General features: G+C 41.2%; 2 protein-coding genes across 5 annotated transcripts; one reads left to right on the top strand and one right to left on the bottom strand.

Annotated features, from left to right (window-relative positions):
- Positions 1-364: 364 nt before the first annotated feature.
- Positions 365-16574, bottom strand: LOC117418380 (pyridoxal-dependent decarboxylase domain-containing protein 1-like). 4 transcript variants are annotated; one of them, XM_059035576.1, is made up of 24 exons: positions 16329-16574; positions 13006-13082; positions 12674-12742; positions 12266-12346; positions 11891-12037; positions 11186-11375; positions 10273-10341; positions 9658-9736; positions 9486-9570; positions 9149-9197; positions 8929-9030; positions 8263-8388; positions 7974-8024; positions 7313-7393; positions 5727-5790; positions 5490-5560; positions 5140-5245; positions 4716-4887; positions 4345-4463; positions 3864-3985; positions 3518-3610; positions 3307-3403; positions 3089-3193; positions 365-2940 (listed from the first exon to the last, which is right to left on the bottom strand). In XM_059035576.1, exons 1-24 carry the CDS (start codon positions 16347-16349, stop codon positions 2678-2680), a joined length of 2439 nt encoding a protein of 812 aa, XP_058891559.1. In that variant the 5' UTR covers positions 16350-16574; the 3' UTR covers positions 365-2677. The 4 variants fall into 4 exon arrangements, with proteins under 4 accessions (XP_058891559.1, XP_058891558.1, XP_058891560.1 ...); XM_059035575.1 differs by having other exon boundaries at positions 11891-12040; positions 16329-16573; XM_059035577.1 differs by lacking the exon at positions 7313-7393 and adding an exon at positions 7454-7498 and having other exon boundaries at positions 11891-12040; positions 16329-16573.
- On the top strand, positions 16348-24794 carry LOC117418339 (mpv17-like protein). The gene is made up of 5 exons (XM_059035298.1): positions 16348-16360; positions 16470-16567; positions 21099-21224; positions 21656-21685; positions 22342-24794. The coding sequence occupies exons 1-5, from the start codon at positions 16348-16350 to the stop codon at positions 22429-22431; spliced, it is 357 nt and encodes a 118-aa protein (XP_058891281.1). The 3' UTR covers positions 22432-24794.
- Positions 24795-25208: the final 414 nt, after the last annotated feature.

Here is a 25208-nt window from a genome sequence, read left to right on the forward strand (position 1 = left end):
GCAATCAGAAATCGTACCCTTGGCTTATCTGGCCCTCCAGTGAATGTAATTGAATACCCCTGCCCTAGAGGAATGGTTCTGTCTGGATAGACTTTTCTCTCAGGTGAGCACAAAGCACAGTCACTTGAGATTGTCTGTAGACTAAACTGTGGTGTGGTGGGGAAGGGTGTGTGCTTCTGCTGTTGTGTTGGAGGTTGGCCCCCAGTGCTTTATGGTTAGAGACAGAATAAATACAGGGACCTGTAGATACAGGGCAATTCAGTAAGCTATCACTTTTACACCTTTTAAAACACAGACCTACAGTACACAAACAGCGGCCATCTAATGAGGTTAAATTCCTTTTCAAAAAAAAGTTTGCTGCAGAACCGTTTTATGACCAAGTTTAATAAAGTAATGAGGATTGGTACATAAATAGTTTTTTTCCCAAAAACAAAATCTGAACAGGACATCGGGTTGGATTTATTGTCACAAGAAAACATTAAACAATCACACTGAAAAATAATTTTAACAGCAGTCCAAATGACTTGCTCTTTTTAAAATAATCATGAAATACATATAGTTATAGTGTTTAAACAGCAAGAAATTAAAAATAAGGTAAAAACAACAAACATTACCCCTCCCACCCTTGCAGTATATATTAAACCAAGACACAAACTAACATTCTCCCTAGCCTCTATAAATCAATATTCTTCATTGCACCAAAAATACATCAGGAAGACCAGATCTGTAAGCACTTTTAAAAGAAAAAGATTATCACACTTCCCAAATAATCTAAACCTTTAGCTCTGTTGGGAACTTGCAAAAAAATGATCTGGGTTTCACAAGTGTAATCAATCTACTGTTAATAAAAACAAAAAATATTGTATGCTCTCAAGTACACACCACAACTCAGCACTAGCAAGGAGGGCAGTGTTTTTGATAGCACAGCCTGGACTACTTTCATGAGTAAAAAGCCTCCCACTGAGACCAGTTAGCAGCACACTCCATAGGTAAGCCCTATAAAAACCTATTGGATAAAGAGACCGGTGCTTGAATGGAAATACAGAAGCTGCTTTCAGTACTATTGTTCCAGCACACTGCATGTATTCTTCTTTTCATTACAGTATCCACTGCCTCCTACTTGGGGACAGGGCTATATTTGACTCTTACAACCCCCCCCCCAAGACAAACTTACACACTTTTACTAAGGGGTCACTTTAGCCTCCTGTTTGTTTTCTATGCCAGGTGCTTGTGTGTGTGTGTGTGGTTAGTTAACCAATATAAACCCAGCACATTTAATCTACATAGTTGGGTGTTCCCAGTTTGGTTTTACTGTTCTGCTAGTAGCCCTCACTGCTGTTCTCTAGAGAGAGAGAAAGACTGGAGCTTGAACTTATTAGCTACCCTAATGAATACCATATAAATATAGGAACTTCATTTATTTAAATGAAAAGCATCCTGGTCATTAAGCCATAAGGTGAACTAGGCATAAAACTATATGCATTAGTCAGCAGGTCAGACTTTTCCTTGCCTGGTGCAGCTGCTGGACAGATCATTATAACACGAGGCATCTAAACTTCTATGACCAATCATTGTTCGGAAACATATTTCATATAAACATTCATCTTGTTACTAATAGACCATTTTTACATTGCTCCTTATATGGGAGTATCTCTGGACGGTTCAGATTTTTTATAAGAATAAACAACTTGTGATTTAAAACATCAAGGTTTTGGGAAGCAGGAGGCACTATGCTTTTAACATTAATAAATGTTATTAAATGAATTCATATGAAATTATATGCTTGTATTGAGAATAGCATCTCTCAGGTCACTGGACACTTGGGCAGCGAGTTTGTATTTTGCAGGACTGTTTTGCCCTGCTCAGTGCCAGTGGTAGCTGAAACAGGGCACACAGAGCACACAACTTCTTTGGGCAGCCAGGGGAACAGATCCAGGGTATGGGGGGAGCCATGGAGAACTACAACCTGAAAAACACCAGTCCATACCTTGCAACAGGAGGCTGGCCAACACAGGCTGAAACTCAATTGAAGAGCCTTGTAAAAAGGACATTGCCTCCCATTTGAACCCCAGTAGGGTGCACGCCAATGAACAAACCCAGAACAGCAGCAGTGTTTTTTTTTTTATTATTATTTGTTTAGGATTATGTACTATGGCACATTCTCAGATTGACAGACGCTTATCATTTCATTACAAATAAATAATTAAAGTCGCACACAAGTAATTACTGTGCCAAGCCATCTGGATGTCAGGCTTCCTAATTTTATTTTACTTCCATGCATCAGCAGATACATAATTCTGTCCGTACAAGGCTTTTGTTGTACATAAATATATTAGAAGGTGCTGTATTCCTGTACAGCATGATACAGATTTAAGTTGCTAAATGTTCCATGCTAGCAACCCCTGATTTCTGAATGAAAAAAAACAATGATGCTGCCAGGGACTGGTTTGTTATCACATTCTTTTTATATTTTGAGTTTCAGGTATTCAAGTTGCAAATTCACTTCAGGTTACAGATAGATTAACTTTATCATATATATTATTTTTCTCAATATAAAATAATCTGGATATCCTTAGCTTCCCCCACACCCAGGCTGAGCTGCTGCCACCCCACCTCAAACCTCTCCTCTTAAACTGCAGGCGTTGTGTTCAAGACACACAACTCTCCTGTGGGGTGCCTATCTCAGGCTATCGGGGTGCTCTGTCTCCCTGCCCTCTACCTCCGGCTCTCGCTTTCCCTCTTGTTCGCCCCCCTCGCCCTCTCCTGGGGTTTCTCCCCTCTGCTCAGGCTCTGGTTCAGGTTCTTTTTGGACGTCGGCCTCCCTTCCCTCGGGGGCAGGCTCTCTAAGCTCCTCCTTCTCCAGTTCCTCCACCTGACCCACTGAGCTTGTCTCACTGACACAGTCTGAGCTGGCCAGAGACCTTCGGAATAGCTTCTGACCTGCACAGGAGAGGAAACACACAACAATGAGCTACTCCATTGACTTGTGTTACAAGCATTGCATTTGGCCACTTTTGACTTTGAGCATGCAATCATAGTGTAAGTGTGGCCTAGTGGTTAGAGTTCAAGGACTGGGAGGGAGGGTTACCTGGGAGCCTGTGTTTAGTGCGGGCAGAGGTGGGAGTAGGAGGCGGAGTTTCTCCAGTGCTTTGAGCCTTCATTGAGTAGGTCGGCTCTGTAGAGTCCACGGAACCTGAAGGCAGCAGAATTATAAAACATAGGAAGTCATATTCATTTCAGGATGATGTGCAATGTGCAGCATGGGTCCTTTTTCATCCCCAAAAAATGAGATCAGTCTCTGCCTACCTGCCGCCAGGTTAAAGGTCCTTCCCTTCACCGAGCTCTGGACGGGCGAAAACCAGTTCAGTACGGAACCAACAACTGGGAGCTGACGCAAAACTCCCTTGAAGAAGAAGGAAGGAGGATCGAATTAAACGCATTCAAGCAGAGAATAGGGTGACCGACAGTTCAGACACAACTAGAAGGGAGTGGTGTGAGGAGGTAGACATGCCCTTACCTCCTCCATGAGCTTCTCCTCTGTGGCTTTCTGTAGCTGCAGCTCTGCCTCCAGGATCCCCTTGCAGACCACCTCAGTCATGTTCTCCAGGAGCTGAGAAAACAAGGCAATTCATTCCCACTGCCTGACTGATTACATGAGTCACTCCCAATACAAAGTAGACAGTTGTGTAGCAAAATCTGAGTTGTCCATTGTAAAGTACTTTGTCTAGCTTATAAAAGTAAAGATTCCCCTAAGTTCTAGAGCGTTTCTTCTGCTGGATCAAGACACTTACAATCGTCTTCCATATTCAACATAAGTCTCTTCTCCAATTTTTTGGGAATACTCAAACCCCACAGCCTCTCACCCTGGAGTTCTCCTCGATCTCTCGGCCAATGGTAGCGATCATCTCCACCACCTCGGCCACATCCAGATCTTCTGTTGCCATGCCAATGTAAACACAGTTTTTCTCTGGGCCAAACTCTGGTCCTGTGTCAGAGAGAAGGCCCATGCTGTTATCTCATTTCTGTAACCTGGGTTTTTCAGAGCTGTGAGCCCAAAACTAACACCATTCCATAATGGGGATGACAACACAAACCACACTATCAATCTGTACAAATTACAGCAGAAGTGCTTAATACATCCTACTGTAGTCTTATGTGTCTGTTTAGTGAATGCAGAAACTACTGTTCCTCTGTAGAGGGCATGAACAACATGATGCATTGAACTGGCAATAATTTCATTCTTGCTGTTCATCTTCACAGGTTATGAATGTCACATTTTTAGAGGTTAAAAACCAGCAAGATCACAGCATTCCAACAGACCCCTAAAACAGAACCCATGCTCACCTGTAGAGAAGGTCAGGTCAGAGTCCAGCTCCTTTAGTTTCTTCAGCAGCACACTGTTTATCTTCTCGAGCTCTACCTGCCTCTTACTCTCATCAGGTTCCTCTCTGCTCATCTCGTACCTGCAACCAGAAATACACCAGCATGAGAAAGGGGGAGGTGTCAATTAGTGCTATAGTACAGTTTTTTTGCAAGCATCTACAAGCTCACTGCTATCTTGTTGCAGAATACTAACTTGCAGTACTTCAAAAGCGTGCCTGGAAATAGCGTGACAAACTTGAATTTTTGACAACACTAATTGTTGGAATAATAAATAACCCCTCCATTTTCAGTTCATGACAGAGATCACTGAATCCAGGAGAAAGCAAACACACCTCACTGTTCCCAGTCCTGGCCAGCTAAGATCCTCTATGTAAGTGAGTGCTGCAGTGCGGTGCACCTCCTCTCTGAACTCCTCTCGCAGCCGCAGCGTGCTGATCAGAACCGGGATCTTCTCCTGTAGACGCTCGGCCAGCATGTCCACATCCTCATCTTTTGTTCCCAAAACTGGAAAAAAACACAGCCATGTTTAAGAATAGGAATAGGACTCCTACTGCATAGCAATTTCACCCATTCCAAGTTTTCGTATGTGCTTGGTTAGCCACAGTGTATAGGTAACGTACTCAGGTGAGTCTTATTATATTCATAATAAAACCAGGAATGGATCAAACTGTTATGCAATGGGTCTTATATGTATCCCCAATGTCAAATATTAGAAATGAATGTTTACAACTAACAGGAAACAGAGTTCCACAGTACCTGCTGCTGTCATCAGGGGGCTGAACCTCACACAGCTTCCCTCATCCTCCAGATCCACAATGTCCACTCCACTGGCTGGAACCAGCAGGGCCAACTGCTCTCCCAGCTGCAGACACAGGCAATAAAAACATTAAAGCACAAAAACCAACTCATGGTCTTGTACAAGGGTATATGTGGTTTACTGTCCAAAAGCAACATCTCCTTTGGTGTCTATATCAGCATACAAACACATCTCAAAAATAAGCGCAAGGTTAAACAGAGTATTTAGTCTTGAAAGCAAAAAAGTTTTACGATAAAGAACAAAAAGGTGTCTTCCATTAATACTGTAAAGAACTGACAGCGGAGCTTACCCATCGGTTCAGGGCGTCCAGAATCTCTCGGTCACTGCTGTGAAATGTCTCTAGTGGACCCCCACTCTGAGCTGTTAGGGTAGGGGCAGAGTTGGAGAGTTAGTCTGCATTGCATATCAACATTTATTGTGTCTGTATTTTGCAGGATGTTACAGGTAAAAACACATGATGAACACATTCTCGGGAAGGTTTGTTATTTTATTGTGTGCTTCGGCACAGCTCACCCAGATCACTCACCTGAGTTAGCATCTGTCTGTGCAAACCGAAAGACAACCACCGGGGAGTTTAAATCATCTTCCACCTGAGAGAGAAAGAGAGCGAGAGCGAGCGAGAGAGAGAGAGAGAGAGAGAGAGAGAGAGAGAGAGAGAGAGAGAGAGAGAGAGAGACAGAGATCAGTATTATTAACAAACCGCCCTTTTATTGCAGGGTAACTCCCTGCAATACCACAACTCTAAGCTAATACTACTGTCTTGTCTTCTGGTTCTTGGAAGTTTTACAGTTTTGCAATGTTCTACTCCTCTCTGAAAACTGGCCTTTGCACTTGCTTCAAACGTATTGTTTGGGTTGACAGCATTTGCACTTCCTATTTTTGTAGAGAAATGAAAAGATAAAAATGGAATGTGACACAGCTTTGTCTAACTCCCTATGTCTGCCTGCCTGTCCTTTTCTATTTATATCTACTATTGTACTCTATTGATGCATATTTTTTTATCAGTGGGTCTGACTCAATATCTGGATCTGTTTGCATACTACCTTTGTTTGTGTTGCAGGGGTTTCTTTTAAAAGTTGTTTCAGAACCTTTAAATCTACCCAGTAAAAGCCTCTTCACCATGCGATCCATTTGTTAATAAGCTTTTTGAACCAAAATCCAATCCTCTTTAAACCCATGCAGTAAATACACATTAGTATTATAGATTCATGCCATAATACATGCAGGACATGAGTCACCTTTTAAGTTCTGAAAATAAAGCAGGGTTGTAGTTTCCAACCTTCATGAACCATAGGTCACAGTGTGTGTGTCATTACCATACTGGAAAGCTAATAATTAAAACTATTCTGTATCAGGTTTGGTTTGTAATTCTGGTTCTTCCTTTAAAACAGCTAGGCGCAGTTCAGTGTCAATGGCATTTACACTCACTGCTCATAATTCATGTCTGGCACATTCTGTGGTCAGGATGTTTCATGATAGGTTAGCATAGTATTATGACATTGTCACATTCAAAATCTTAACTCAAGACGAACTGAACACACAAGAGTTTAGCCAATATCCAGAACTGCAAGCATCCTGAATATCAGTAATAATTTCCACAATATAATGTACATTCTTGCTGTGTTGTACAGTAGTGTAGTTCATTCTACACCACGTCATAATTCCAAAATACATTCCATGTGTTATGGGGATAAAACTCTGAACATAACTGGTTTGCCTTGGCTGAACTCGTGTTGTTGAGCACTGAAATGCTGATGGAAATGAGAAGCTTATGGAAACGTATAAGAAGCACACCTTTCACTCTGGCCTGTTCCTCATTCAGGCTAGGCTGACCTAGAAATGTGCTTCTACAAGACCCAGAGCGCCTCAAAATGCTGTAGGGCCTAGGGCCTATTTTTCTACCTATTTTCAACAATACTGCTTTTAGACATACAAATAATGATAAAAGAGACTTTAGTTACTAAGGAACAGGAACAAGGCTGACTTGCACTCCCATCTTCATAAATGTTTTAGATCTGCAGTAAGGTCCAATGGTTTTGCTTAGTGGATGGGAATGTGAGTGGTGAACGATGAGGGAGGGAGGGGGGCAGGCAGTGAGTTGGTTCCACCTACAATGGACAGGATTAGAGTACCCAGGATGTCCCCGAGTGAGCCCGTAGTGACAGGAGGGACCCCCGAACGAGCCACCAGCCCCTGAAACCAAGGCAGGACTCTCACTACTTATCACCGACTAAACAAAGGACTGTGTTTTACCAGGTTTAAACCCTCGAGGAGAGACACCTCATTGCCAAGGAGGTCCTGATGAATGCAACAAAACAGGAGTTCATTTCACACTTGTACCTCAGTGGCAGGTTAAAACTACCCACAGTCTTTTCGTTGTACAGTACAGCCAGTTAACCTTTGAGAGTTTACCCGAGCTCTGTGAAATGCTCCCTAACAAACTTTGCACAGCAGCCACGACACACACCGAAGTGTTGGAAGAAGAGTACTATTTTGTATTTGGGAATCACACACTTTTTTTTAATGCCAGGTCTTAAAATGTGTGATGCCTTTACTTAAATGCATTCTAGGCCTCCACAACAGAAAACATATATACTGTGTGTTACTTATGATTAGAAAAACAACATCCATTTAAATTGATACAGAGAGTGAGGACAGATGTCCATTTGATCTTCTGTACACTACTTACAATTTTAGGACATACATATTTACTTATTCCTATACATTAGCCCTAACCCCAACAAATCACAAAGACTGCAATGAGAAGACATACCGCTGTTGTAATAGATGTCTGCTTTGTCAGATGATCTAACAGTCTCTGGCTCTGTAATGACAAAAATGCAAATCAATCGGTTTGCAAAATCCAGGGTTAGCAGAACAATGACAGTGGGCAGGTGGTTAATCATTTCTATCATGGAAAAAACCTAAGAGAGAGCAGCACTGTCACAGGGGCACACAAGACCTCGAGAGACCTAGCACGTGATCTGCTAGTTTGAGACAGACCGGAGTAAATGTAAGAGTGCAGCCTGCAGCTGTGCAATATGATTGGATGGAGGGCTCACCAGCTGGGAGGCGTGTCTGATGCGCTCCACGATGCCATCATGCCCCAGGTACTGCAGGGACAGCCAGAGCGGCAGCGCACGCAGCTTCTCCACAGGCTGGCTGGAGTTCAGGCCCGCTGCCAGCGACTGAAACACAGTGGTATGCCGTTATTGTACCAAGGAACTGTTATTACTGTATATATACACTGCAGCTATGAAGCACCTATACGAGAATAACAGTAAACGGTGCTTAAAAAAGGAACTGAATTTCCAGGCGGCTTTTCCCAAGGTTCTATAGGTGAGGATTCAGTAATCTAATGTCACAATGTCTCTTGTGACATCAGAGGAAATACCTTCAACTCTATTTCATGTTCAGTCAATGACTAGCAGACTGAAGGGATACACCAGAGTACAGGACAACTTCCAGATATTTTAAATGTTTTGTTATTTTTTCATAACAGTTCGTAAAATAAGTTACTGCACTTTGGATATTCTTTATTAGTATTCCCTTCAAATATTTTTGAATGAATGAATGAATGAATGAATAAATAAATAAATAAACTAAGAAAAAAAATGTTGGGAGTTGAGTGTAGTTATTAAATTATTCTTTCACTGGGAAGAAGGAGGGACTCTTACAAAAGACCAAAATAAATGCATGCATGTCTGTAATGTGTGGTTGTCACTGACCAAGGAGGGGTCCTCATGACGGTACAGCGTGACCGCAGGCACGGCTGGCAGCCCCAGCCAGGGTCCCAGGGTCAGGGTCATGCTGTCACACTTAGTGGCGGCCTGAAAGGGATAAGAACGACATGTTACAGTACACTGCATCACGGCAGAATACCAAGCATCAGGTATTAGAAGTATCTGAAAAGTATTATTAGGTGTTTTGTTAAAACCATTGACCTACCATTACCGAGGACTTGACGTATGCCAAAGCCAGGGTTGCCAGGTTTACTCTGGGTGGGAAAAACAAAACAAATTGCACAGAACAGGACCAATCTGAAGACTGCAGTGGTTAGTACACCTCAAAAGGTGTCTTTGTAAACAGCTGGTTTTAAAACTAACATAACTACAGGCTTCCATAGTTTAGCCTACCTTATTAACAACGTAGTTTTTAATGGGTCCTCATATCTGCTTGCTAATACTCTCCTCTCCCCCTTTTTTGAGACATCAACCCGCATAACCATATGGGACACTATACCTTTAAAATGTCATTGCTTTTTGGAAGTTGATGTGCTACCTACCCCTCGACATGAAGCCACATGCTGTACTGGGCACAGAGCTCCTTCAGACGGCCCAGCTTGTCAGTGTGGCCTGCAGCGGGAGTGCCTGGGGACCAAAAGAAAGGGGCAATAGCCTGAGCATGTTTCCAGGGGTTTACTTTTAGAAGAATGTGGATACTTCTTTAGTACTCACCAGCGTTAGCTATAAGTAGCAAGGGCAGCTTCCCAGAGTCCATATCATCTTTAATGAGTCTGTCCAGCAAAGCAACATCCTGCAATAAAAACAGCGTCTGATGAGAAATGTATGGTGGGATGTGGAACAAGGGCCAGTAGCCACTTACTAATTAACTGTCATTTTATATTATTCTAAATTATACAGCAGTTCATCAGGACCATCACTTGCATTGTGTTGCGTCATTATCTACATATTGTGATTCATAACATTGACTAATATCCACCAAGTTGCTCATGGGCTTTCAAGTTAAGATCCAGAGCTATTTTCCTAACTTTATTTTGGTGGTGAAATTAACCTTTCTAATGCAAGTGTTCAACAATGACTGCTTACAGCATCTTATGGCATGTTTTCATAATTATTCAATCTCAATCCAGGAACATTTCCCTAATATTTAACTGCTCCTCTTGAGGGACACACTTTCACCATTGTATTGCTTGGGTGTTTAAAGAGTGCCCAATAAAAACCTCAATGGGATCTTTCAAAAGAGTTATGTAGTGGAGATCAATGAGTCATTGATGGATCAGAGCCTTCCGTTGAACTGCCCTGCTATACAGCAATTCATAAAGGACCTACCATCTGGTGCTGGGAGCCAAACATGGTGTTACAGGGGACTGTGCAGAGGCTGGAGAGAGGCAGACCCAGCTAGAGGAGAGAGACAGCAAAACATGGTCAGCACCCAACAGCTGGTTTCCTGTCCTGTCTGTTGAAGGAGAGTGGCGCAAAGAATGTGCTGCTTGTTGCAACGAGATTTCAACATCACTGTGCCTTGGTAACTCTGTGCTTCCTTCCGATTCTCACCTTCTTTAGTCTGTACAGTCGTCTTAATCAAAAAGGAATCATCAGACGATCGTGCAAAAAATAAACTTGGTAATAACATTTTTTAAATCGTTTTGACAAAAGTTTGTAACCCACCATATCATGTTAAAATACAAAGGACTTCTTGCCAAAACATAGGGGCAATTTTTATTAGTTTAATGTTCTGTCTTTCAATAAACAAACCTGCTGCTAACCCCCTGGTCATTAACATTTCACTGGTCTGTTTTGCACCCTGTTTCCACAGGTTTCATTTTCACTTTCTTCTATTTTACAGGATTTACATTTATTTACTTACAAGGCAGCTTTTGCATATTGGTGGTTTGTTCACAGGACGGGAGCAACGGCTGCATGAAGGAAGGACCTCCAGGGTTTAGAAGGCAAGGAGAGTGCTTGTGACTTAGTAAAGAGGACAGGGCTTCCCCTTGACTCATGGAGAGCCACCCTCGTGGAGGTGAGGCCAACGCGACTGGGCAGCAAGCTTTTTCCATAGTGGTCAACTGACTTCATAATCACCCTGAATGCTTGAACCCAGATCCTTTTCTCAAAGCCCACCTCCGTTTGAACCTTGTTCTATTTGTATTTCCACTTCTGACCTAAATCCAATGTACTGCCCCAGGGGCACAATGTTACCAAACAATACAAAACCTCAGAAGGTAGATTGGGATCATACCTGGTTGCAGAGATGCTGTCCCAGGCCTGACCTGCAGGCGGCGCTCTGGTAGATGACAGGCTGTTTGTTGTATAGCATGTTGAAGCCCTCTGTGCTGTAGTCGTCAAAGCGCGAGTGGATAACGAGCCGGCACACCTTCAGGAGCCCCTCCCGGTCATCCTCGTGGTAATAGGCTGAACCGTTCTCATACCTACCAAAAGAGTGATTTGAAAAACCCTGAGCAGCACGTCTGGGATTGGCATAACTCCAGCCCAGTTGTTCCCCAGTTGAGGAGTATAGGGTGATTGACATCATAGGGAGCTCGCTGGGTCCAATCCTGGTTATGCTGAATTGACAATCATGGCTGAGGGCCCACCAGATGGTGGGCCCTCAGCCTTTGCATGCCCATAAGTTTTGGAGAAAAAAAAAAAAAAAAAGCAGCCGGGCATAGGTCACCTAATTATAGTTTAATGAACCTACTGGTCCCACAAGACCAGGCTAGGCCCTTGCATCCAGAGATGAAAAAGGGTGAAAAGAGCCGATTGGTTTAACAGATCAATAAGTGAGTGGCGGTGAGGAAGCGACACTGGCGAGTCGGGCATTTAAAAACTGGATGAAAAAATGTATGTACAATATTGCCCTGGTATCAGGAATTTGAGTCACACATGGTGAATACCCTGCCACGTATTAACTGGTTTCCAGTATGTCTAACAGGCGGCTCCATACCTGAAGAGTCTGCAGAGCCAGAGGGTGGTGTCGGACAGGATGCGAGTGGTCAGTTTGCGCAGCCTCTCCTTGTCCAGCACCGAGATGTAGGCGGCCAGACTGTGCCCCAGCAAGGCCATGTGACCCTGCTCTCCCACATTCTGCATCCTGCTGAAAAAACACTACTGTTAGTATACTGGGAGCCGTCAGGCAATCACAGCGCCACATGATTTTGCCAGAATTGATGCTTATCACCTATATTATTATCTATGTTACTTGTCTGTTCTTTCAGAATAAATTAAAAAAAAAAAAACACATGAGATAAGGCATGTGAAAAAACAAGGCTTTTTGCATGGGGGGACTTTAACTTGTATCACTGATATGGCCTCTCCTTACCGGTGAGACTGCAAGTCCTCATCTTCATTCCCATGCATGAGGTTCTGTACCAGCTGAAGTATATGGGCCACATCCTGTCCGCTGGAACCAAAGCACAGAGGTGTATTACAACTGGACATTTATTCATCCTACAAGCCTTTAAGTACACATGTATTAAAAGATACAAATACCATGGAATGAGGCTGGTATATGTAATACTTTATAGACAAAGTGAAAAAAAACAAAACATTCTTGATATTAAATAATAATAAAAAATCCTTTTGGCTAGCAACATAAAATACAATAACATTTACAAAAGCATGAGAATATATTTTGACAAGGAACAAACAGCCTGCTGAAAACAGTATTGCTAAAACCTTGAAGCTAAACAGTAAAAAAAACTGACAACTGACTGTGATGTTTTCATACCTGCCTTGGAGTGGTCCTGGAATATCCTTCCTGCTGTGCCTTCGCTTCTCTTTATCCTCCTCACGCTCCCTGCACAGAAAAACACATATTATTACTGTCTGGAATTGTGTGTGTGCTTCAAAATGTCCCCACACAGCCACTAGCATGCTCCTAAAAACCTGAAAAACTCTTGGGAAAGAACCCCCTTTGGACAAATAGTTGCCTGCAAAAATAGATTTGGGCAATTTAAATATACTGATATGTAAATGTCAGATTTTAAAAAAAACTATCAATACGCAAGTCTGTTACAAACTGACCACAGACCAGCAGACAGATACATCAAGGTAACCCACCTGTGACCGTCTTCCAAAATCCTCATGGCTTCATTGAGGTTCTTCCCCATCTCAGCTAAAGTGGGATCCACCATAATCTGGACAAACCGGAAGAACACGTTAGACTGCCCTCTCTCCTCTGTGCTAAGAGCATCATACAGAGTTTGAAGAGTCACAGCAGGAACACATTTGCTTTGAGACACTGACTGCAATCCAAACAGATGAATAAATGAAGTAAGCCAAGAATGTAAAAATACAGCCGTGCTTCCGGCTGCACGTTTTACAGTTAAATACACAAGAACAGTGTTTATTTCAATTTGCTTAAAGTGGGATGCATATATTGAGCTGTTGAAAAAAGTTTTTCATCATCAAAATCAAGAAAATCAGGTGGCTAAAACAAGGTATACTTAGCACCCACATACCTGACCCTATAAAATTTTGACTTCAGTGACAGTTAAACGAATGTGACGCATATCTGATTATTTCATCTGATTTGACGTGTATGTAGGTGAGCACGTTGTACCCTGCCCACTACCAGCCAAACAACCCCCTGCCCTGCACACACACACACACACACACACACACACACACAAATTTCGTATGGAAAGAAAAAACATGACTTGGGTTTGAGGAACTGTACAAGGAGACGTATATTGTAGTGCGTATTTTACTTTTCTTTGGCACTGCTGCCGTTTTATTTCTTATATCTGACATATCACAAGAGATGGATCGTGATGATGGTAGATGGTTCATGGAAGATTTGATTCAGCAGGGTGAAGGCAGGATATTTACAGCAATCTGTCTCAAATGTTTAACTATTTGAAGACTCCTGTTCATTTTGTTTTTCATCCAGAGGGGCATTGCCTTGAAATTTGTTAGCGCACGAGTTGGGGGAGTAACAGTCTGTTTTTTCAGTGAACACAAAAAAGATGTCAGAATATACATCGCTGAAAGGACTGTGTTTTAAAATAAGTAGGCTTCCATTTAGATACACTGTAGTTGGTTTCGTTGGTACAGTACTATATTTTCAACAGAAGTAGTAATTTAATTCAGAACGATAAGATTAAAATATCACTTGCCATAGACACGTGGACTGTAATACAGTACACACTTAAATCCAGTATGTATTGTACTAGCATTATCTAAAATTCCCCATTAAAGACCCAAGAGCAAAATGAAATCAAAATGTCACCCATGCACAGAACTGCGTAAAACGTAAAAATGACAATTCAGTTTTGCAAAAGATTAAAAAAATAAATAAATAAAACACACAACACCAGTTTTCAGAATTAACAGTATCCAAAGTTAGTATTCAAATTTGCAGAATACAGTGCCCGATAAGGCCCTAATGTCACAGTTTACTTGCAAATGAAAATGCACAAAAACAACTAAAGATCAGATTTTTTTTTTTTACTTATCACAGTATCTAAATCTGTTACATTACTGTGCCTAGTCTCATTTGCTTTGTTTTTGGAGTTAACGCTGTGTAACTGCACAGTAATAAAGACAGACTGATTTGCCATGCCAGAAAAAAACAAACAAACGCGGGCTGTGACGGAAGTACATTGTAACACTGAAGAGATGGGCTATCTTTTGCAACAGTTTCAAGACTGCTGAGCAAAGGCAAACAGGTAACGAAATTCCATTGTGTGGGAGGCCACATGTCTCCAAGGAATAGGTGTAGATAACAATCTCCCTCCTCCAAGTCAAGACTCCAGAACATAATCGTGGTCGGTTTAGGTTGTGAAGGAAATCTGGTCTCCAATGAACAGGATTATCTCTGCACACAATCCATCCTTACTCGTCTTAAACATGACATCAAGAGAAGACAGAAAGCATGCATGCATGCATAGACACCATTAAAAACTGGCAAGATATCCTTAAAATGGGTAGCCAGTAGTCATTAAACGAAAAAGTTGTTAAATAATAAACAATAGGAGGGGCTATGGTGTACAAACAGCGCTTCATCATTATATGACTCCCAAAGAGTTTTATAAAGGGTGAACAGTGTAGGGTTTACCCATAGGTATTTATTACTTATTTTCAAATAAAAAACGCCCTTCAGTAATTGATGGCTCTCCAGTGAGTCAAATGATTATCCCAGGATTCCTAAAAATTGAAAACGATTAATCAAAAGAGTCCAGGTGGAGACTTCCCAGACTTGACCCCCCCCTCCAGGTGCAGGAGCTTGGGAACAGGCATTTTCATAGGTATGCCGTGTGAAAAGAGCCCACTTGTTGACAATCCGTTCAAGCGAATTGGGTTTGAACTCGGCATTTTAAAAACACCTGTTCTGTATGACTTGTTTAAACCTTTGTAGAACCAGTCAATAGGCGTGTGGATACTCTTTCAGCAGCCACTGGCAAATTATAATTGGACTGCATTTTTTCAACGTTTGTGATTCCTAAAATATACAGCTTAGTTACACAGTGTGGCTTCAAGCAGGTTTGGAGAGATTTTGTTACCTTTTCCTTACCATGTATGTAAGGTGTACTAAAATCTTGAACTTTAGAGCAAGTTAGTTAATATTTAGTGTAACTCTTAATAATAATAATAATAATAATAATAATAATAATAATAATAATAATAACGTAAAGTGCAGAGTATACAGTAAAGTACAATATCGTGAAACTGCTACATTGTAATTTCTAAAAAATAAAAAAAAAACTAAACAACGACCGTAAATAGACCACAGGATATGACCAGGTGGGTGTCGTGGTATTTTTAGGCCGACCGTATTTACTTACGCCCAGTCTCTGCAACACTAAACCTAAATGTTGCTGGTTCTCGGCCGGAAACGTAAAAACTTGCATGCTTTTGAAGAACCCATAAAAAGAATCTAGTGAACACAGCTGTCACCAGCAAGATTGTGCCCAAAACTAAAGTCAACCTTGTATTTTTTTTCCCCCTCTTTGAACAATTTTGCAATCTCACACAAAAACAAACTGGACATCACATATCTGAATACTTGTATGTTGAATTCAGTTTCTTAAATGCAGCATTTGCGTACCCGTTAAAAAACGCCTCGATTTTTTTTTTTGTTACATACACACGTCAAGTTCTCTCATTGCCTGGTAAATCGCCAGTCGCAATCACTGGGGTTGTCTGAATTAGTGATAAATCACATGAGACACCATACCCTATCAATGCATGTTTAGAACCGCTGTAACACCACATTACATATTTTCTTGGTGTTGAAAACATGCACAAAATCGTGACAAGCTGTCAATATTATTTCACACACCACAAATAAAAACATGTCACGGTGTTTTTTTTTTTTTTTTTTTTTTCCTCCAACCGTGTCATTTCTTTCTGCACATTATTTAACAAGGCCGGCACAGTACCTGCTGAAACGATGTGTCCATGCTGACGGCAGGTAGGGACAAACCGGTCGTCCAGTTTATGTACACGTGTTATGGATTTGTCTGATATTTCGATGATATTATAATTCGGGTTCACTGACACTCTCTTCTGCACGGCCGAAGAGTTCGTTTACTTCCTGGAGCAGCTTGTCTTTTCCACGCTGGCAGCGTTGACGTCTCACGTCGTTACCAAGCAGCGGCTCAACTCAAGTAACGTCGGCGTGAGGTAGGTGTAGACCTTTTTTCACCCCTTAAGCTTCAGCACTACATGAAAGCAACATATATATATATAGCAAAGCCAGGTTGAGCTAGTTTTTCAGGTGTCGCTACATTATCAGCGATTGAGCTCAAGTCTATGCAAAACAGGAACAAAGGACCTAGTTAAAAAATAAACAGACTTCACCATTAACCTACTTGTGAACTATTGACGACAACCATATGCACACAAAAAATGAATAGGTAAAATATTTTTTATTATTTAAAATACAGACATTCCCTCTGTTCGCCGCCCACAGCTTTTTTTCACACAAAATCTGTAGGTCACCTACTGATTCAGCGAGACGGGCTTTCTGTAATAACAAGAAAAGGCCACAAAACCAGCCCCTTCCTCTGCAAAGAGTTATTATTATTATTATTTATTTCTTAGCAGACGCCCTTATCCAGGGCGACTTAAGTTACAATCGTAAGCAAAAACATTTCAAGCGTTACAATACAAGTAATACAATAAGAGCAAGAAATACAATAACTTTTGTTCAAGCAAAGTACAAGTTTGACAAACCACAATTCAATAATACAGCAGGTAATAGTGATAGTTACATCAGGATATGATTAAATAGTGATAGTTACATCAGGATGTGATTAAATACAAAGTACTACAGGTTAAAAACTTGGCAGATTACAGTATTCTGAAGTACAGGATTAAATGCAGTAAAATAGGGGGCTGATAAGAGCAAAATAAAGCACATTTACATGAAGGGTGATAGTGTCCCAGGATACAAACAGAGGAGTTCTACAGGTGCTGTTTGAAGAGGTGAGTCTTGAGGAGGCGCCGGAATGTGATCAGGGACTGGGCAGTCCTGACATCTGTAGGAAGGTCATTCCACCACTGCGGAGCAAGGGTGGAGAAGGAGCGGGCTTTGGAGGCAGGGGAGCGTAGCGGTGGTAGAGCTAGTCTTCTAGTGCAGGCGGAGCGGAGAGGTCGAGTGGGGGTGTAGGGAGAGATGAGGGTCTGGAGGTAGCTGGGTGCAGACTGGTCAAGGCATCTGTAGGCTAGTACAAGAGTCTTGAACTGGATGCGAGCGGTGATCGGGAGCCAGTGGAGCGAGCGGAGTAGTGGAGTAGCGTGGGCGAAGCGAGGCAGAGAGAACACCAGGCGGGCAGCAGAGTTCTGGATGAGCTGGAGCGGACGGGTGGCGGACGCAGGGAGGCCAGCCAGGAGGGAGTTGCAGTAGTCTAGGCGGGAGAGTACCAGGGCCTGGACCAGGAGCTGGGTAGCATAGTTGGTGAGGAAGGGTCGGATTCTTCGGATGTTGCTCAGGAAGAATCGGCAAGTGCGTGCCAGAGTGGAGATGTGCTGGGAATAAGAGAGGCAGGGGTCCAGGGTGACTCCAAGGTTCTTAGCGGAGGAAGAGGGAGAGAGTGTGGTAGATTCCAGAGGAACAGAGATAGAGAGATCAGAGGAGGGGGAGGAGGAGGGAAAGAAAAGGAGGTCAGATTTAGAGAGGTTGAGTTTGAGGTGATGCGAGTGCATCCAGGAGGAAATAGCAGACAGACAGGTAGAGATACGGGAGGAGATGGTGGAGTCAGAGGTGGGGAAGGAGAGGAAAATCTGAGCATCATCAGCATAGAAATGGTATGAGAAACCATAGGATGCGATGAGGGGGCCCAGGGAGCGGGTGTAGAGAGAGAACAGGTGTAATCAAACACATTGAAAGGGTCTGTATGGCTACGTTTAACATGTTCTCATGATTGTATCTAGTTATTAACTGAAGCTAACATACACCAAGATAGTGCACACATGCTTAGTGTTGTTGTTTGCCTTAATGGACTTTGTTAATTTGGGATGAGAGGGAGGGATACTGTAGGAGAATGCAATTCCATACAGTTATTATTATTATTTGTTTATTTAGCAGACGCCTTTATCCATGGCGACTTACAGAGAGTGTGAACTATGCATAAGCTGCAGAGTCACTTACAAGTACGTCTCACCCGAAAGACGGAGCACAAGGAGGATAAGTGACTTGCTCAGGGTCACACTGTGAGTCAGTGGCTGAGGTGGAATTTGAACCAGGGATCTCCTGGTTACAAGCCCTTTTCTTTAACCACTGGACCACACAGCCTCCCAGTTACTTATCATATGCATTTGAATGTAGACCTATTCAAGTTGAACCTGCATTCGTTCAACTAGGGATATTATTTATGAAATTAGGTGTGAATTGTATAGCTAATGTAGTTTTTCAACAATTAAAGGAAAAATCATAACGTGGTGCCATTGTGGTGTCACAGTCGAATGTATACCCATTGAACGATACTACAGCAGGCTACCAATATGTTTTTATTACCAGTATGTATTATAATAATGTGTAATATGTATTTTATGCATGTATTTTAGTAGGCCTATATGTAATCTGTAGTATATTTTTTCAACATATTGCTACTGCTCCCAGTAATGGGTCATATTCATAAAGCATTATTGTTAGCAAATGCAGGTAGTATTTTACACCAGTTCCTGATTTTCAAAGGACTACATACCTTATAAAAGGCAGTCATTAGGTGATGTCAGTTCGGGAGTTTGCAGTAGGCTGCCGCACCTTTCTAAACAACTTCCACTTAGAAAGCACGGAAGTGCCTGTTCAAATCTGGTATGTTATGCTGTTTTTGTTTTTTTTTCAGCTTTTTTTAAATTGAATGTATCATATTTTTCCACCATTAAGAAAATAGAATGTGAATATTTATCATATGCAATGCATTGGGTCTTGTACATTTCTTTTACTTCTGCAACTTTGTTTTTTTCTTTTTTTCAGAAACTGATTGTTTCCTGTTTAAGTTTGCAAAAAGAAAATGTATAATTAATGGTTTGCAAAAAAATGATATTATAATTAATCTTCTTCAGATAAAGTCAATCAAAAATAGTTTATTCAGGAATCAAAATGCAAACAGGAACAAAGCAAATCAAATGTAATACATCAGTGATCTCACATACATCAGTGATCTCACACACATCAGTGATCTCACACACATCAGTGATCTCACACACATCAGTGATCTCACATACATCAGTGATCTCACATACATCAGTGATCTCACACACATCAGTGATCTCACACACATCAGTGATCTCACACACATCAGTGATCTCACATACATCAGTGATCTCACATACATCAGTGATCTCACACACATCAGTGATCTCACACACATCAGTGATCTCACACACATCAGTGATCTCACACACAAGTCTCAGTTGATGGTGTTCTGAGCTGGCATCAGTGTAGGTGTTATTTACTTCTGAGCTGAGCTTTCATGGCATCAGAGATGTTGTTTTTTTTCTGAGCCGGCATGGCACAGAGATGTTAGTTTCTGAGCTGGCATCAGTGTAGATGTTAGTTTCTGAGCTGGCATGACACAGAGATGTTAGTTTCTGAGCTGGCATCAGTGTAGATGTTAGTTTCTGAGCTGGCATGGCACAGAGATGTTAGTTTCTGAGCTGGCATCAGTGTAGATGTTAGTTTCTGAGCTGGCATGGCACAGAGATGTTAGTTTCTGAGCTGGCATCAGTGTAGATGTTAGTTTCTGAGCTGGCATGACACAGAGATGTTAGTTTCTGAGCTGGCATCAGTGTAGATGTTAGTTTCTGAGCTGGCATGGCACAGAGATGTTAGTTTCTGAGCTGGCATCAGTGTAGATGTTAGTTTCTGAGCTGGCATGGCACAGAGATGTTAGTTTCTGAGCTGGCATCAGTGTAGATGTTAGTTTCTGAGCTGGCATGGCACAGAGATGTTAGTTTCTGAGCTGGCATCACTGTAGATGTTAGTTTCTGAGCCGGCATGGCACAGAGATGTTAGTTTCTGAGCTGGCATCAGTGTAGATGTTAGTTTCTGAGTTTAGCCCAGAAATTACTTGGTACAGCACAGATATAAAGCTAGCTTACGTAATTTCCTTGACCAAATTTGGTCTTATTTCCCTAGCATGATGCATGGTGTGAGATAAAGCACATTAAAAGGTAACATTTGTGTTTCTTCTTCACTTTACCAATGTCAGCAGAAACGTAGAGAACAAGAAGTTACATTTAATAACAATGATATGAGTTTTGCTCAATTCTCACAGGCAGCATAGCACTATACCCACGCATCACAAGGTCGAACGACAAGGCTGGTGATTGCAAATGGCTGATGTGCACCAGCTATGTACAGCTTACTTTTAAGAGTTAATTACCCCTTTGAGGTCACAGCTGCAGTCTGAGTTATGAAAAGCCAGTTACTCCAACATGGGTGTGTTTCAGGCCATGTGCCAAGCAACAGAGCTTCAAAGTCAGGGCGATACATAGGCAAAAATCCTTACAACAGGAAAACTGATTGCACCTGTACCAAAATCTCACAGCGTACCACTTTCAATGTGACAGTGTACCACTTTCTAACATTACACGGGTCAATTTTTGGTACTCGTACCACATTGTGACGATGTACCACTTTAAAACACTACACCGGTATAGCCTGCAGTGCTCAAGAAAACGAAAAGCTAAAGAACATATAGTATTTTATCTATCAACAGAAATATTTGGAGAGGCATTTCCTATGGAGAGACGTCAGCATGGTTCTGAAGAAGGTGTTATTGGACCAGATAGGAGAGGCACCTCTGGCAACCAGTGTCTTTCGCAGATAGACACGTGTTACATAGTTATGGGCTACTAAAAAATTATTATCTATATTAATTTGTATTAACAGACAACAGTCCTAATATACGTCCCCTTTAAAACCTTGACAACACTGCAGTATTCAGCCACCAGGTGTCAGTTATCCTCAATTAAAATTCCACCCCAATGAAAAGGTAGTCTCAGCGTGTGGTACTCATATGTAGAATATTAGCGTTTTATTTTTATACCTACTGTATTTTCAATGTCTACATATAATTTTGGATTAAAAAACTCTAATAAGGCCCTTCCTAAAAGAATATAGGGACACATATTTTGGCCCCTAATGGGTTGACTACATTTAGAGAAAGGGTCAATCTATTGATTTAGTGAACAATCCTCTTACCAATTCAGCAAAAATGTAACCTAAAGTAACACATATTTTTATTTTGTATTTCAGACTGGACTCCTGTATTGGCCCTTCGTGCAGGTAGAAGTGCTTTGACTGTCTTGCTTTCTAGTTTCACTTTGACTGTTTGTTTCGCTTTCCTGAACGGAGCAGGCAGAGAAATGTCCTTGCTCGGGGCATTGGTCCACTTCTAGGCCTAACTTGATGCCAGCCAGTAGGCTTCAATTGAGTATTAGTGCTTTTAAAATATCAGCAACCATTAACTTGGCACACTCAAGTGAACACACACACTCAAGTGAACACACACACTCAAGTGAACACACACACCCAAGATTCTGAATGTGGCCGCATGTGAATTGTGTTAAATTGGTCTTAGTTTCAGAATGAATAGAAATGGTACAACTTGGCCAGTAATAAAAAGTTACTACTGCACTAAAGTAGAGACATTCAAAGACTTCTATGTGTTATTGCATTTATTATGTGAGGTTGTATACCTGCCTGAAACCAAGCAGTCAATAATTTATTAGCTAGTTAAGTAGTGCATTCAGTAATTGCTTACAAAAAGCAGGTCAGAGTCATAAATACTCTGCAGTGTTTGGGTTCAGAATATACTATGGACAAACTAACTAGGACAAACAAAATAATACAATTACATTTTAAAAATGCCACTCAAAACTGCACTAGAAAATGTAATAAAGGGTAACCTGAACCCGATCACTTTTTTCTCTGCTCCCCAGTTGCTGAACTTTCTTCTGGTCCCTTTGTATCTGCGTACAGCCTTCACTGGCTGCTGTGCCTTCCTGTGGTCCACCTTCCTGTGCTTCTAGTGCCACTGTCGTGTTGGAACTGTGATCGCCGCGCTCGCTTGGGTGATGTCACCAAAGGATGCCCCGTCCGCGACGCATGCTAAAAAAAAGAAATAAAAAACAGACTTCATAACCTCAAACAACCTCAACAGAAAAGAAGACACCAGAGATGACCCCAAACAATCCCTGTTTTAAAAAAACAACACACTGACCGCCACCAGCTCCCATGCTGCAGGAAACAAGTGAACTGATATCGACCGAGGAAGTACAACTTGAATTACACTGCTGCCATCTGCCTTCTGGTATTTGAAAAATGTAATATTTTGATACTGATAAAACTGTCCCCCTTAATTACTTCAGGAAAGTAAGCACATTCTTTAAATGTTTTTCTTGTAGCCATTTCTTATCTACTGTACCTTCCAGCTGACCTTTCTCTGCAGCGAGGACCTCTATACAGTTGTCCATTTTTTTCTAAATGACATACAATATATGGAGGCAGCAGACAAAATAAAAGGCAGCAAAACTACATCACATTAAGTGGGGTTAGATCAAAAGCTTGTAAAGAGAAATCAAATAATTACAAACATCATGAAATTTAACAGAAAGGTTCTTACTTAAGTTTTGGAGTCTAATATTAAACAAAGTTTAAATGTTTGATGTGACCTATCTACTAGGATGATTATGAATAGTTGATGTGGACGTACGGTACTTTATTTAATTGCACATATTTATATTACAACTAGTACTTTATTTGAGATAAATTGAGGTCAAATTCATGATGCACTAATATACTGTAAAATGAAGCCTACATTTCTACACTACTTGATTGCCATTTTGGTTTTATAAAATGTGTAAAAAAACAAATCTAAACGTAAATTCCATTTCATACAAGAACCTCTGTTATTTGTACATGTTTTGTAACATTAGTTTCCTTTTAATGCGGAGCTAACTGTTATTTGGAGTAAAACAGTTTTGAATCATATAACAGGTTATTCTAGTGGTACTAGTGCAATACTGTAAAAGGGTTTGATAACTGTCACATGAATTCTCATTTCAACTAAAGCTTAAGCCACTTACTGCAAGACTTTCGTAACTCAAGTTGACAAGACGGCTTCATTTATTCCAGGACACCCCCAGACTCTTTATGTAAAGTCCACTACCAGGATTGAGAATATTGGAGATCTATCTAACTATCAATCAGGGTGCTTGTTCTCAGTGATCTGCCTTTACAGAGGGAGTTCTGTGGGAGATGAGGTCAATGTCTTAATGAGGAAGCATCCCTGTTGATGGCAGATTCAGTGCAATATATTAACACAACTGAAAATGATAGAACATCTGCAGAACATATGCACTGAACTTCCTTCAATCGATGCACCTGATAATACTGGTTTAATCTGAAGTATCTCATTATTTGGTGGTTTTAATCTACTTTACCCTACGCCTGTATGATTATCACAAACAAAAAGGACTGTAGGGAACACTGCTTCATTTCTAGGCTGAATAGCGGAGCCAGCAGCATGACAGCTGGAGGCAGGGCTGATTCACATCCACCGTGACAGGCAGATTCCAATACAGGACCATCTGTTACTGGATAGCATTTCTAAAGCAAGTCCTCAACATTAGCTAGTCAGGGAATTGAGCAGATCCGGACTGACAGCATCACACTGGCAGATGAACCATCGCTCAGCATTTTATTTTTCCACAGCAGAACTGCAAAGTGGCAAATTGAGTTATAATCAAATTCTCAGGGATTTAATACAGTTTAAATTCATACATATAGATGTGGCATTTCTGATGTAATCCAGGGCTCGTAATAGAACGTGAAACAAGCAATGTGATTGGTCGAGCAAGGGTCCAGCTGTCCGTATATTGGATGGATACGGACAGTTGGAGTCTTGTCACATATTGTAAATCAATGCGCTGCCTCACAGAATTTAAAGTATCGGTAGCCATCTTGCTTACTCAGTTACAGATGTACTGCTGAAACTATGAAACTGAGTGACCAATTACCTGCAAAAAACCCCAGAGTAGTAAGTGGACATGCCGATTTGGATGCAGAACAATTAAATGAAGTGGAAGATAGAAAAACAGAAACCTTCAAATAATGTATTTTTAGCGGTTTGTAAACGTTAAAGGAAAACACAAAGACACATCTACCCCTCTCTGACACAGATCGTGAACAAATTACTGAAATCCAAGACGTCGTTGAATGTATTTTTATTCCTCAAGTCTGTTCTGCTCAGTGTGTCTGCACTCTGCCCCCTGGTGTATTTTTTCAATGGCAATGTGCACGATATCAAAAAAATGATTTACTTTTACATGTTTTAATTGAATTAATTTACTCATCTTAACTTGTTTAGTTCAATGTTATACATGTGACTACTTTATTTGGCGTAAGGATATTTAATAAAAACGGGTTGTCTAATGAGTTTTTGCTCTGGTGAGGATTACACTGCAGGTTACTATGGCTTATACATATATAGTTTTCTGACCTTATGATTGCAAAGCTCTATTTTATTTAATGCTTTGCTGAGGTGTAGCGCTAGGTGCTCTACAAATGCAGAAAATAAAATATTAAAAAAACTTTCAAGCTGTGCTCCCTAGGGGGCGCTGTTACAAAACCCCCTGTTAAATGAATGAGCCCGAAGAAACTTATCTGGCGACATTTATAGAGTTGACATCTTTACAAAATCTCAAGAGACAATGCATTTGTATATCAAATGTGATTAAGGAAAATAAAAAACATCAGTAACATGATGAATTATAAACTGATGCATTTTAAAAACATATAGCATATA

This window comes from Acipenser ruthenus, chromosome 13 (assembly GCF_902713425.1).
Source record: "Acipenser ruthenus chromosome 13, fAciRut3.2 maternal haplotype, whole genome shotgun sequence".
NCBI lineage: Eukaryota > Metazoa > Chordata > Actinopteri > Acipenseriformes > Acipenseridae > Acipenser > Acipenser ruthenus.